Source organism: Mesoplodon mirus, assembly GCF_964341445.2.
Source record: "Mesoplodon mirus genome assembly, chromosome: 12".
NCBI classification, from domain to species: domain Eukaryota; kingdom Metazoa; phylum Chordata; class Mammalia; order Artiodactyla; family Ziphiidae; genus Mesoplodon; species Mesoplodon mirus.
The window spans coordinates 47,841,571-47,855,874 of NC_138988.1; the positions used below are offsets into that span (position 1 = coordinate 47,841,571).

A 14,304-nucleotide genomic window follows, 5' to 3' on the forward strand; every position below is an offset into this window, starting at 1 on the left:
TGAATTTTGTCAAAAGCTTTTTCTGCATCTATTGAGATGATTATATGGTTTTTTTTTTTTTTTTTTTTTGGTGGTACGCGGGCCTCTCACTGCTGTGGCCTCTCCCGTTGCGGAGCACAGGCTCCGGATGCGCAGGCCCAGCGGCCATGGCCCACGGGCCCAGCCGCTCCGTGGCATGTGGGATCCTCCCGGAGCGGGGCACGAACCTGCATCCCCTGCATCGGCAGGCGGACTCTCAACCACTTTGCCACCAGGGAAGCCCGATCATATGGTTTTTATTCTTCAGTTTGTTAATATGGTGTATCACATTGTTTTATTTGCGTATATTGAAGAATCCTTGCATCCCTGGGATAAACCCCACTTGATCATGGTGTATGATCCTTTTAATGTGCTATTGGATTCTGTTTGCTAGTATTTTGTTGAGGATTTTTGCATCTATGTTCATCAGTGATATTGGTCTATAATTTTCTTTTTTTGTGATATCTTTTTCTGGTTTTGTTATCAGGGTGATGGTGGCTTTGTAGAATGAATTTGGGAGTGTTTCTCCCTCTGCAATTTTTGGAAGAGTTTGAGAAGGATTGGTGTTAGCTCTTCTCTAAATGTTTGATAGAATTTGCTTGTGAAGCCATCTGGTCCTGGACTTTTGTTTGTTGGAAGGTTTTTAATTCTGGTTTCAATTTCATTACTTGTGATAGGACTGCTTATATTTTCTAATTCTTCCTGGTTCAGTCTTAGAAAATTGTACCTTTCCAAGAATTTGTCCATTTCTTCGTGGTTGTCCATTTTTTTGGCATATGGTTGTTGCAGTAGTCTCTTATCATCCTTTGTATTTCTGCAGTGTCAGTTGTGATTTCTCCCTTTCATTTCTAATTTTATTGATTTGCATCCTCTCCCTTTTTTTCTTGATGAGTCTAAGGATTTATCAATTTTGTTTATCTTCTCAAAGAACCAGCTTTTAGTTTTATTGATTTTTGCTATTGTTTGCTTCATTTCTATTTCATTTATTTCTGCTCTGATCTTTATGTTTTCTTTGTTCTTCTTTCTCTAGTTGTTTTAAGTGTAGTGTTATATTGTTTATTTGAGATTTTTCTTGTTTCTTGAGGTGAGGTTGAATTGCTGTAAACTTTCCCCTTAGAACTGCTTTTGCTGCATCCCATAGGTTTGGGGTCATTGTGTTTTCATTGTCATTTGTTTCTATGTATTTTTAAATTTCTTCCCTGATTTCTTCAGTGATCTCTTGGTTATTTAGTGGCACACTGTTTAGCCTCCAGTGTTTTTTTACACTTTTTTTCCTATAATTGATTTCCAGTCTCAGAGTATTGTGGTCAGAAAAGATGCTTGATATGATTTCAATTTTCTTAAATTTTTCAAGGCTTGGTTTGTGAACCAATATGTGATCTATCCTGGAGAATGTTCCATGTACACCTGAGAAGAAAGTGTATTCTGCCACTTTGGGGTGGAATGTTCTATAAATATCAATTAGATCTATCTAGTCTATTGTGTCATTTAAAGCTTGTGTTTCCTTATTTATTTCCTGTTTGGATGATCTGTCCATTGGTGTAAGTGAGGTGTTAAAGTCTCTTACTATTATTGTGTTACTGTCAATTTCTCCTTTCATGGTTGTTAGCATTTGCCTTATGCATTGAGGTGCTCCTCTGCTGGGTGCATAAACATTTTTAATTGTTATATCTTCTTCTTGGATTGATCCTTTGATCATTATGTAGTGTCCCTCCTTATCTCTTGTAACAGTCTTTATTTTAAACTCTATTTTATCTGATACGAGTATTGCTACTCCAGCTTTCTTTTGATTTCCATTTGCATGGAATATCTTTTTCCATCCCTTCACTTTCAGTCTGTATGTGTTCCTAGGTCTGAAGTGGTTCTCTTGTAGACAGCATATATATGGGTCTTGTTTTGTATCCATTCAGCCAGTCTGTGTCTTTTGGTTGGGGCATTTAATCCATTTACATTCAAGGTTATTATCGATATGGATGTTCCTATTACCAGTTTCTTAATTGTTTTGGGTTTGTTTGTTTGTTTGTTTTTAACATCTTTATTGGAGTATAATTGCTTTACAATGGTGTGTTAGTTGGGTTTGGTTTTTTTCTCTTTTTTTTGTGGTACGCGGGCCTCTCACTGTTGTGGCCTCTCCCATTGCGGGGCACAGGCTCTGGACGTGCAGGCTCAGCGGCCATGGCTCACAGGCCCAGCCGCTCCGCGGCATGTGGGATCTTCCCGGACTGGGGCACGAACCCGTGTCCCCTGCATTGGCAGGCGGACTCTCAACCACTGCGCCACCAGGGAGGCCCCAGTTGGGTTTATTTTTGTGTGTCTTTTTCTTCTCTTGTGTTTCCCACTTAGAGAAGTTTCTTTAGCATTTGTTGTGAAGCTGGTTTGGTGGTGCTGAATTCTCTTAGTTTTTGTTTGTCTGAAAAGCTTTTGACTTCTCCATCGAATCTGAATGAGATCCTTGCTGGATAGAGTAATCTTGGTTGTAGGTTCTTCCCTTTCATCACTTTAAGTATATCCTGCCACTCCCTTCTGGCCTGCAGAGTCTGCTGAAAAATCAGCTGGCAACCTTATGGGGATTCCTTTGCGTGTTATTTTTTTAAATATTTTTTCTTTGAACTTAATTTTTGTTAGTTTGATTAATATGTGTTTTGGTGTGTCTTTCCTAGGGTTTATCCTGTATGGGACTCTCTGTGCTTCCTGGACTTGGGTGACTATTTCCTTTCCCACGTTCGGGAAGTTTTCCATTATAATCTCTTCAAATATTTTCTCAGACACTTTCTTTTTCTCTTCTTCTTCTGGGACCCCTATAATTCGAATGTTGGTGCATTTAGTGTTGTCCCAGAGGTCTCTGAGATTGTCTTCAATTCTTTTCATTCTTTTTTCTTTATTCTGCTCCTCGGCAGTTATTTCCACCATTTTGTCTTCCAGCTCACTTATTCCTTCTTTTGCCTCTGTTATTCTGTTATTGATTCCTTCTAGTGTATTTTTCATTTCAGTTATTGTGTTGTTCATCTCTGTTTGTTTGTTCTTTAGTTCTAGATCTTTGTTAAACATTTATTTTCTCAATCTGTGCTTCCATTCTATATCTGAGATTCTAGATCATCTTTACTATCATTACTCTGAATTCTTTTTCAGGTAGATTGCCTATTTCATCTTCATTTATTTGGTCTTCTAGGTTTTTTTTACCTTGCTTCTTCATCTGTGACATATTTTTTTGCTGTCTCTCTTTTTTTTTTAATGAGTGGGATTGTGTTCCTGTTTTACTGGTTGTTTGGCCTGAGGCTTCCAACACTGGAGTTTGTAGGCTCTTGGGTAGAGCTGGGTCTTGGTGCTGAGATGAGGAACTCTGTGAGACCTCACTCCGATGAATATTCCCTAGGGTCTGAGGTTCTCTGTTAGTCCAGTGGTTCAGATTCGGAGCTCCCACTGCAGGAGCTTCAGCCCAACCCTGTGCTCACAAATCAAGATCTCGCAAGCCACATGGGGTGGCAAAAAAAAGAGCACAATAACAAAGTAAAAAATAAAATTAGACTAGGAAACTAATAGATATATTAGAAAGAATCTAACAATAAAAATATAGATGAATCAACAACTGGAAGGTACGTCAGTACCACAATAGTAAAAAAAGAGGAGGAGGGAGAAGAAAAAAAAGGAAAGGGGTGGGGGAAGGCCTTGGCTGTGGAGAGCAGGGCCTAAGCAAGGGTGAGGTTTGGGCGGTGGGTGGGGCCAATGCTCAGCACCCACAGGGCTGGAAAAGGCCCTGGGGGCTGTGTGGGGGTGGGGCTTAGGCTCAAGGAACAGAAGGGGCTCAGGCATGGGCCTGGTCTCAGAGGGCGGGGGACCTCACCTGGGAGCCCAGCAGGCTACCTGGGCTTGAGTGGGTGGGGCAAACGCCCTCCTCTCCTCTCCTCTCCTGCTCCTCCCGTCTGGGGTCTGGTTAGGGTCCCCTCCCACCTGCCAATCCTGATCTCCCTGTCCTCCCTCCTATACCCCCAGGACCAATTGGGGGTGGGCCTTGGAGGGCAGGGAAGTGGTCTGGGAGCTCAGTAGGCTCCCTGGGCCCGAGTGGGCGGGGAAAACACCCTCTGCTCCTCTCCCCCTCCTCCTTGATGGCCCCTCCCACCTGCCACTCCTGATCTCCCTGGCCTCCCTCCTGCGCCCCCAGGACCCATGCAGCCTGGATGGGGCTTTGTGGGGGGGGGACTGGCTTGGGAGCTCAGCAGTCTCCCCGAGACCAGTGGGCCAGGCAATTGCCCTACGCTCCTCTCCCACTCTTCCCGGAGAGTCCCTCCCACCTCCCTCTCCTGATCTCCGCAGCCTCAGGGGAGCCAATCCTGTCTGGCCTCCACTTCTCCTCCTCCCTTGGTCCCCCTATGTCCTACTGGTTCACTCTGGGGTTCCTCCCATCTCTTTGGGGTCAGAGTCCCCCACCAGTGGCCGGCAGGCGCCCTAGTTGTGGGGAGACACTAACTCTGCGTCTTCCCACACTGCCATCTTAAAGGAGCTCCACATTTTCTATTCTGCTGTTGCTAGAGAGTTTTAGAGCACATGAATAGTACTGTTATGGACATTTTTTTCTTGTGTGTGTCTTTTATAGTGCATATCTATTGAACTTCTGGGCGTGGACTTGCTGGGTTATAGTATATGTATGTTCAGCTTTAGTAAAAATGTCATGATGGAGATGCGTAGACATAGAATTTCCCAGTGCTCCACATCCATGTCCACACTTGGTATTGTCCGTTTTAAAATTTTTAGTTGTTCTGGAGTATGTATAGTACTATCTCGTGTTTTTATTTGCACTTGTTTGATGTCCATTGACTACTAAGCACCTTTTATACGTTTATTGGACATTTGAATAGCCTCTCTGTAAAATGCCCATTCAAGCTTTTTTCTCTTTTTTTAAAATAAATTTATTTATTTATATTTGGCTGCATTGGGTCTTCTTTGCTGTGTGCAGGCTTTCTCTAGTTGCAGTGAGTGGGGGCTGCTCTTCGTTGTGGTGCGTGGGCCTCTCATTGCTGTGGCTTTTCTTGCTGTGGAGCATGGGCTCTAGGTGTACGGACTTCAGTAGTTGTGGCATGTGGGCTCAGTAGTTGTGGCTCGAGAGCTCTAGAGCACAGGCTCAGTAGTTGTGGTGCATGGGCTTAGTTACTCTGCTGCATATGGGATCCTCCCAGACCAGGGCTTGAACCCATGTCCCCTGCATTGGCAGGTGGATTCTTAACCACCGCGACACCAGGGAAGTCCCTCAAGCTTTTTTCTTATTTAAGAATTATCTTGTCTTTTTCTTAGTTGTGGGGATTCTTCATAAAATAGATTATCTCTTTGTCTATGATATAGATTACAGATTTTTCTGTAGGTTTTTTCTTTTGGCTTATTTAATTTTTTCTGATGCCAAAGTTTTTTATTTTTATGTGGTTGAATTTCAGGTTTTCTTTGTTTTGTTTTGTTTTTTAATGGTTTCTGAATTGTGAGTTTTAGTAAGAAAGGTTTTCCCTTCTCTGAGGTTATGACAACATATAAGTGAGTGCTTAAAATATGCCAGGCACTCTTCAAGGCTCTGGTGGTCTGTTCAAATACAAGGCAATGTCCAGGCTCTCATGGAGTTTATATTCTCACGGGGGATGTACAAGTAAAAGCAAATAAATGTCTAGTAATTATGCCAGAGGGAGTAAGTACTATGAAGAAAAATAAGAGGATGGAAAAGAGCAGCAGGTGCTGTTTTAGTTGGGTGGGTCAGAGAGGCCTCTCAGCATGACATTTGAAGAGAATTACTGAGTGAAATGAGAAGGAACCATAAGACTCTGGGAGAAGAATCTTCCAGGCAGAGGGACCATCCCTGCAAATGCACAGGCCCTGAGTTGGGAGCATGCTCAAGAGCATTCAAGAAACAGCAAGAAGACACATGGGGCTAGAGTGGAATTTTACAGAATAAGGGGCAAGTTGAAATTGTAGCCTGAAGCCAGGTCATGGATTTTGGAATTTTTCATGAGTGTATGTGAAGTCATGGGAACGGGTTTTTTTGTTTGTTTGTTTTTGTTTTTTTAAAGAAGAATTACATGGTCTGATGTATAATTAAAAGGACTACTCAGGCAGCTGAATGGAATAGAGACCCTAGGAGGGGCTAGAGCCGAAGCAAGATAGGGAGCCAAGGCAGGAGACTAGGCAAGAGATGATAAGGTAACTATAATGAATATTTTGAGTATCTTTATATAGTATTTAGCAGGAAAATGTTATAAAATTATCTGCACGTATTCTAATATTATCTGTCCTCTGTGTTCATTTACTTGCATTTCTCTGCCCTGTTTTTATTTTTTTCTTTTATCTTTTTAAGGTACAGTTTACAAGGGCCATTTAAAATATTTTAAGTGTAGCACACCGAGATGACAATAATATTTTAAAATTTATTTTCTGTAATTTTCTTGCGTACACCAGCATTTTGTTAGTTCCTTTGGCCTCTAAGGCATATATATATATTTTAAATAAATTTACTTATTGATTAATTAATTTTTGGCTGTGTTGGGTCTTCATTGCTGTGTGTGGGCTTTCTCTAGTTGTGGCAAGCGGGGTGCAACTCTTCATTGCAGTGCACTGGCTTCTCATTTCGGTGGCTTCTCTTGTAGTGGAGCATGGGCTGTATACACATGGGCTTCAGTAGTTGTGGCGCATGGGCTTAGTTGCTTCTTGGCATGTGGGATCTTCCCAGACCAGGGCTTGAGCCTGTGTCCCCTACATTGGCTGGTGGATTCTTAACTGCTGCACCTCCAGGGAAGTCCCTCTAAGGCATGTTTAACTAATACATATAGTAACTTCTGGATCTTTTCTAGCTTTATAGTTTTATTTCTGGCAAATATAGCTATAGCTTGAATTAGTATCCAAAAAATCCTGCTGTTTACATATCCACTCACATCTCCCCTTTTCCCCAGTGTTAACAAAATAGAGATTGGATTGCTCTTCAATTTTCTGTCTGTACAGAAATCTTGTGAAGAATTCCTGTAGTATCTTTCTTACCAGCTTGGCTTTTACTGCCCAATTAAGAAAATACTAGCTAATGCTAATTTTTATACCCTGTGAGATACTTATTACCATTACTATTTCCATTTTATAGTTGAAAACTCCAAGAGGTTAAGTAATTAGCCTGTGGCCACACAGCCAGTGTATAAAGATCAGCCTAGGAGACAGAATGTCTTATGCAACAGTAAAGTACAATTATTTGTTATTTCTGCTACTTTTGGTACCTGCAGAAGGAAAATTTTCAAGCTTGGGACTGAAATGGATTTTTTAATTTATCAAACAACAACTACTTTTTAAAATTGCTTAGTGGCTATTGTGGGCCCTTCCCTTCAGTCCCATTGATAGGCAGGTTCTATTATGCCATCTGTTACCACGATTTATCTTGTTTGGGGGCCTGAAAGAAACTGATTATACAATTTGTCTTTTCTATATGAATTGCCTTTCAGTTTTGCTGTTTTGAAAGACTCCTGTTAACAGAATAAAAATGAACAGCTATATATATATTTTTTTACATTTTTCTTTAGGACCATCCGAATCTGATCATTTTTCTCATAACCTGAGAGGAGTAATTCCACGAAGTTTTGAATATTTGTTTTCCTTAATTGAACGTGAAAAAGAGAAGGTAAAACTTATTGTAAAAATAAAGCGATTCTATGAAATACCTAGTTTTGAGTAGCTAACTACTAATAATTAGCTCATGGTACATAGAAGGGCATCATTGGTAGTCTACAGTGTGGATAGGCTAGAGTCATAAAAAAAATCTTTCAATTCTTAAGATAAAATTAAGGATTCTGAGTTTTTTATTTTCTACACGTTTTTAGTCTATAAAACATGCATCATCCATGAACCCACATTGAAAGAAAGAAGAATGTAGTGCTTCTTAGGCTCTCAGATTTTACAAGAGAGAAAGTGTAAAGAAAATCTTAACTGAGGAAAACAAATTCATTAAGCTCCATCACCTACCTGCACCTAGGCTCACAGTTGACTGCAGCTGTCCCTACATCTTCATGACAGCCACTAGTAATGGGCCCATCTGTACTTCCTTTGCAGCACCTGCTACCATCTGACTATGCTCTCCTTGCTTCACACATGGTGTTCCATCGTCCTAGCGATGTGGCCTTCCATTTTCCATTGACTCCCAGATTGGGTCATTCTGTTGGTTGTGCGTCTTTAGCTTAGGGAATTCCAGGCTTAAGAGCCATTAGTGTTTTATGTTCTATTACGTTTGTGCCAAGGAGTCTGATATATAGCATTGGTTTACCACTTACTCCTTTGCAGAAACTATGCCTGACCATTGCAGTTAGACACACATATTATTTGCCAGTGAAGTAAGTTTGGTGATGTGCATTTCTGTGGTTAAAAATCCTATAGCAAGGCTTTTTAAAGAAAACTTTTATTTGTTTATTTTTTTAAAGAGAGACTTTTAAAATACATTGTTTTCAGTCGTTTGAGGAATATAACACTTGATTCATATATAAGACAGGTGAAAATGGAATTGCTATTTTCATCACAAGGGAAAAAAATTATGTAACTATGTATGGCGATGGATGTTAACTAGGCTTATTGTGATCATTTTGCAATATATACAAATATCAAATCATTATGTTACACGCCTGAAACTAGTATAATGCTGTATATCAATTATACCTCAATTAAACAAAAAATGGAATTGCCTATTTGGAATGCTCAAGTCCCACCTCCCTGTCTTTGTTCTGAGGCACTGTTGGGAACTTTAGGGCTCCTGGGACCACAGTTTGATGCTGCTTTAAAGTGTACTGATGTGCTGAAACTAGTAACCTACATTTTAATACTGACTTTTAAGTGTCCTGTATTGTGTAAAGGATAATGTTGTAGGAAATTTATATGTTGTGAAGTGAGTGAAAGATGAATGCTCATGAAAGGTAAGGATGAACTCATGAAAAGAATATAGCTAAACCAGGCTTCTCTTTTACAGGCTGGAGCTGGAAAGAGTTTTCTTTGTAAGTGTTCCTTTATTGAAATCTACAACGAGCAGATCTATGACCTCCTGGACTCTGCTTCGGCTGGACTGTACTTAAGGGAGCATATTAAGAAGGGAGTCTTCGTTGTTGGTGCTGTGGAGCAGGTGGTGACCTCAGCTGCTGAATCCTATCAGGTACCCTGCCTTGAGCAATTTGATTCGTAGGCAACATAGCATGCTGTGATGAGCACCTTGATCTCAAAAAAAAGAAAGAGTTGAGTTACTAAAAATGTTTTATAAAGCCATAACCAGAATGTTCATGAGAAGAAATGAAAGAAGGATATGACACTGTTTTATAAATTTCCCCTTAGTTAAAATAGAAGTTTGACCCCTTGATTATTTGTTATTTTGGTGTTGTTCATTCTGGTCATAGACTCTTAAAAACCACCTTATATGTCACTGGGGGACAGTTTGTTAGTGACCATATCCCTTTAGTTGTTCCTCCTGGGAGCTGCCCTTTTGTTTTTTTGGGTTTTTTTTAAAGGATATAGAGTTACAGTTTTATTTTATTATTTATTTATTTAATAAATTTATTTATTTATTTAATTTTGGCTGTATTGGGTCTTTGTTGCTGCGCGGAGGCTTTCTCTAGTTGTGGCGAGTGGGGCTACTCTTTGTTGTGGTGCACGGGCTTCTTATTGCAGTGGCTTCTCTTGTTGCAGAGCATGGGCTCTAGGCGAATGGACTTCAATGGTTGTGGCACATGGGCTCAGTAGCTGTGGCGCATGGGCTTAGCTGCTCCGCGGCATTGGGATCTTCCCGGACCAGGGCTCGAAACTGTATCCCCTGCAGTGGCAGGCAGATTCTTAACCACTGCGCAACCAGGGAAGCCCGGAGCTGCCCTTTTGAAGAGCTCCTAGGATCTCTGCCCTTCAAACCAGCTGGCTCTTCTCTCTATTTTCTACCCTTGTTTATTACTTGTTAGGTGTCAAAAGGCAACCTCTTTTGGCCATTCAGCTCAGGACAAAGAAACCTTTTGACAGAAATTTGCAAAATATTCTATTCACATTTTTTTTGAATTTTTTTAAATTAATTTTTTTATACTGCAGGTTCTTATTAGTTATCCATTTTATGCATATTAGTGTATACATGTCAATCCCAATCTCCCAATTCATCACACCACCACACACACACACACACACCCCACCACTTCCCCCACCTTGGTGTCCATATGTTTGTTCTCTACATTTGTGTCTCTATTTCTGCCCTGCAAACTGGTTCATCTGTACCATTTTTCTAGGTTCCACATATATACGTTAATATATAATATTTGTATTTCTCTTTCTGACTTACTTCACTCTGTATGACAGTCTCTAGATCGATCCACGTCTCTACAAATGATCCAATTTCATTCCTTTTTATGACTGAGTAATATTCCATTGTATACATGTGCCACATCTTTTTTATCTATTTGTCTGTTGATGGGCATTTAGTTGCTTCCATGACCTGGCTATTGTAAATAGTGCTGCAGTGAACATTGGGGTGCATGTGTCTTTTTGAATTATGGTTTTCTCTGGGTATATGCCCAGTAGTGGGATTGCTGGCTCATATGGTAATTCTATTTTTAGTTCTTTAAGGAACCTTCATACTGTTCTCCATAGTGGCTGTATCAATTTACATTCCCACCAACAGTGCAAGAGGGTTCCCTTTTCTCCACCCCCTCTCCAGCATTTGTTGTTTGTAGATTTTCTGATGATGCCCATTCTAACTGGTGTGAGGTGATACCTCATTGTAGTTTTGATTTGCATTTCTCTAATAATTAGTGATGTTGAGCAGCTTTCCATGTGTTTCTTGGCCAACTGTATGTCTTCTTTGGAGAAAATGTCTATTTAGGTCTTCTGCCCATTTTTGGATTGAGTTGTTTGTTTTTTCAATATTGAGCTGCATGAACTGTTTATATATTTTGGAGATTAACCCTTTGTCCATTGATTCGTTTGCAAATATTTTCTCCCATTCTGAGGGTTGTCTTTTCGTCTTACTTGTAGTTTCCTTTGCTTTGCAAAAGCTTTTAAGTTTCATTAGGTCCCATTTGTTTATTTTTGTTTTTATTTCCATTACTCTAGGAGGTGGATCAGCAAAGATCTTGCTGTGATTTATGTCAAAGAGCGTTCTTCCTATATTTTCCTCTAAGAGTTTTATAGTGTCCAGTCTTACATTTAGGTCTCTAATCCATTTTGAGTTTATTTTTATGTATGGTGTTAGGGAGTGTTCTAATTTCATTCTTTTACATGTAGCTGTCCAGTTTTCCCAGCACCACTTATTGAAGAGACTGTCTTTTTCTCCATGGTATATCCTTGCCTCCTTTGTCATAGATTAGTTGACCATAGGTGTTTGGGTTTATCTCTGGGCTTTCTATCTTGTTCCATTGATCTGTATTTGTTTTTGTGCCAGTACCATATTGTCTTGATAAGCTTTGTAGTATAATCTGAAGTCAGGGAGTCTGATTTCTCCAGCTCCATTTTTTTCCCTCAGGACTGCTTTGGCTATTCAGGGTCTTTTGTGTCTCCATACAAATTTTAAGATTTTTTGTTCTAGTTCTGTGAAAAATACCATTGGTAATTTGGTAGGGGACTTCATTCAATCTGTAGATTGCTTTGGGCAGTATAGTCATTTTCACAGTATTGATTCTTCCAATCCAAAAACATGGTATATCTCTCCATCTGTTTGTATCATCTTTAATTTCTTTCATCAGTGTCTTATAGTTTTCTGCATACAGGTCTTTTGTCTCCCTAGGTAGGTTTATTCCTAGGTATTTTATTCTTTTTGTTGCAGTGGTAAATGGGAGTATTTCCTTAATTTCTCCTTCAGATTTTTCACCAATAGTGTATAGGAATGCAAGAGATTTCTGTGCATTAATTTTGTATCTTGCAACGTTACCAAATTCATTGATTAGTTCTAGTAGTTTTCTGGTGGCATCTTTAGGATTCTCTATGTATAGTATCATGTCATCTGCAAGCAGTGACAGTTTTACTTCTTTTCCAATTTGTATTCCTTTTATTTCTTTTTTTTTTTTTTTGCTCTTTTTTTTTTTTAAAGTATACTTGTCTTAAGCTTACAGATCAGTCAACTTTTTTTTTAATGATGCAATTTCTTTTTTTTATTATTAATTAATTAATTAATTAATTTATTTATTTTTGCTGTGTTGGGTCTTCGTTTCTGTGCTAGGGCTTTCTCTAGTTGTGGCAAGCGGGGGCCACTCTTCATCACAGTGCGCGGGCCTCTTACTATCGCGGCCTCTCTCGTTGCGGAGCACAGGCTCCAGACGCGCAGGCTCAGTCGTTGTGGCTCACGGGCCTAGCTGCTCTGCAGCATGTGGGATCCTCCCAGCCCAGGGCTCGAACCCGTGTCCCCTGCATTAGCAGGCAGACTCTCAACCACTGCGCCACCAGGGAAGCCCCCCTTTTATTTCTTTTTCTTCTCTGATTGCCGTGGCTAGGACTTCCAGAACTATGTTGAGTAATAGTGGTGAGAGTGGACATCCTTGTCTTGTTCCTGATCTTAGAGGAAATGCTTTCAGTTTTTCACCATTGAGAATGATGTTTGCTGTGGGTTTGTCATATATGGCCTTTATTATGTTGAGGTAAGTTCCCTCTGTGCCTACTTTCTGGAGAGTTTTTATCATAAATGGGTGTTGAATTTTGTTGAAAGCTTTTTCTGCATCTATTGAGATGACCAAATGGTTTTTATTCTTCAATTTGTTAATATGGTGTATTACTTTGATTGATTTGTGCATATTGAAGAATCCTTGCATCCCTGGGATGAATCCCACTTGATCATGGTGTATGATTCTTTTAATGTATTGTTGGATTCTGTTTGCTAGTATTTTGTTGAGGATTTTTGCATCTATATTCATCAGTGATATTGGTCTGTAATTTTCTTTTTTTGTAGTATCCTTGTCGGGTTTTGGTATCAGGGTGATGGTGGCCTCATAGAATGAGTTTGGGAGTGTTCCTTCCTGTGCAATTTTTTGGAAGAGTTTGAGAAGGATGGGTGTTAGCTCTTCTCTAAATGTTTGATAGAATTCACCTGTGAAGCCATCTGGTCCTGGACTTTTGTTTGTTGGAAGATTTTTTTTTTTTTTTGTGGTACGCGGGCCTCTCACTGTTGTGGCCTCTCCCGTTGTGGAGCACAGTCTCCTGACGCGCAGGCTCAGCGGCCATGGCTCACAGGCCCAGCCACTCTGCAGCATGTGGGATCTTCCTGGACCGGGGCACGAACCCGTGTTCTCTGCATCAGCAGACAGACTCTCAACCACTGCGCCACCAGGGAAGCCCTGTTGGAAGATTTTTAATCACAGTTTCAATTTCATTGCTTGTGATTGGGTCTGTTCATTTTTTCTATTTCTTCCTCTATTCACATTTTATGGATTCTAACCTGGCCAGTTGAATTTAAAAAAATTTTTATATGTAATATTTGATGCATATACAGTATTGCCATATGCATATAACTTACTAAGCATAATGTTAAAATGAACTTGCAGGACCCCATTAGACAATTTAGACTTAAATATCACCAATATTATCATTCTACCTGTGTGCTTCTTTCTATCTCATATCCCTGGTTCCTCCCTAAACATAAGCACTGTGCTGAATGTCATTATCATTTTCTTCTACTTTTATTTTTATTTTCATTTTTATTATTATTATTATTATTTTTTGCGGTACACGGGCCTCTCACTGTTGTGGCCTCTCCTGTTGCGGAGCACAGTCTCTAGACGCGCATGCTCAGCGGCCATGGCTCACGGGCCCAGCCGCTCCACAGCATGTGGGATCTTCCTGGACCGGGGCACGAACCTGTGTCCCCTGCATCGGCAGGCAGACTCTCAACCACTGCACCACCAGGGAAGCCCGACTTTTAAATCACATATGTATGTATTTCTTAAAATGTTAGTATTGCCTGTTTTTGAGTTTTAAAAAGAGGTATGTATTTTGCCTTCTATAACTTTTTTAAAGTCAACACAGTGTATGAAATTCATCTATGTTGCTTTTTTTTCACTGCTGTGTAATCCATTATATGAATATTTATAAATAAATAAATACACATATATCAGAGTTCATTAATGTATTCTTCTATCTTCAGCAAATCTTTTTCAAACTTCTTAAACTGTGACTCTCATAGTAAGAGATAGGTTTTACTTGTGATCCGGTGTATATATATATGCATATTCAAAAAATAATGTTGAGATTTTGATTGGAATTGCATTGTAGTTAGAGACCAGTTTGGAGGGATTGACATCTTTACAATAGAGTTCATACATGAACATGGTATGTCTCTTCATT

The 14,304-nt window shown here is 39.9% G+C and overlaps 1 protein-coding gene across 4 annotated transcripts in view; it reads left to right on the top strand.

Annotated features, from left to right (window-relative positions):
* Positions 1–14,304, top strand: part of KIF15 (kinesin family member 15) — an 82,190-nt gene that overhangs the window by 15,836 nt on the left and 52,050 nt on the right. For all 4 annotated transcript variants that reach the window (XM_082639004.1, XM_082639003.1, XM_082639005.1 and 1 more), the window contains exons 6-7: positions 7,551–7,648; positions 8,981–9,160. In XM_082639004.1, coding sequence (XP_082495130.1) covers positions 7,551–7,648; positions 8,981–9,160 — 278 coding nt within the window. The remainder of the gene's footprint in view (positions 1–7,550; positions 7,649–8,980; positions 9,161–14,304) is intronic.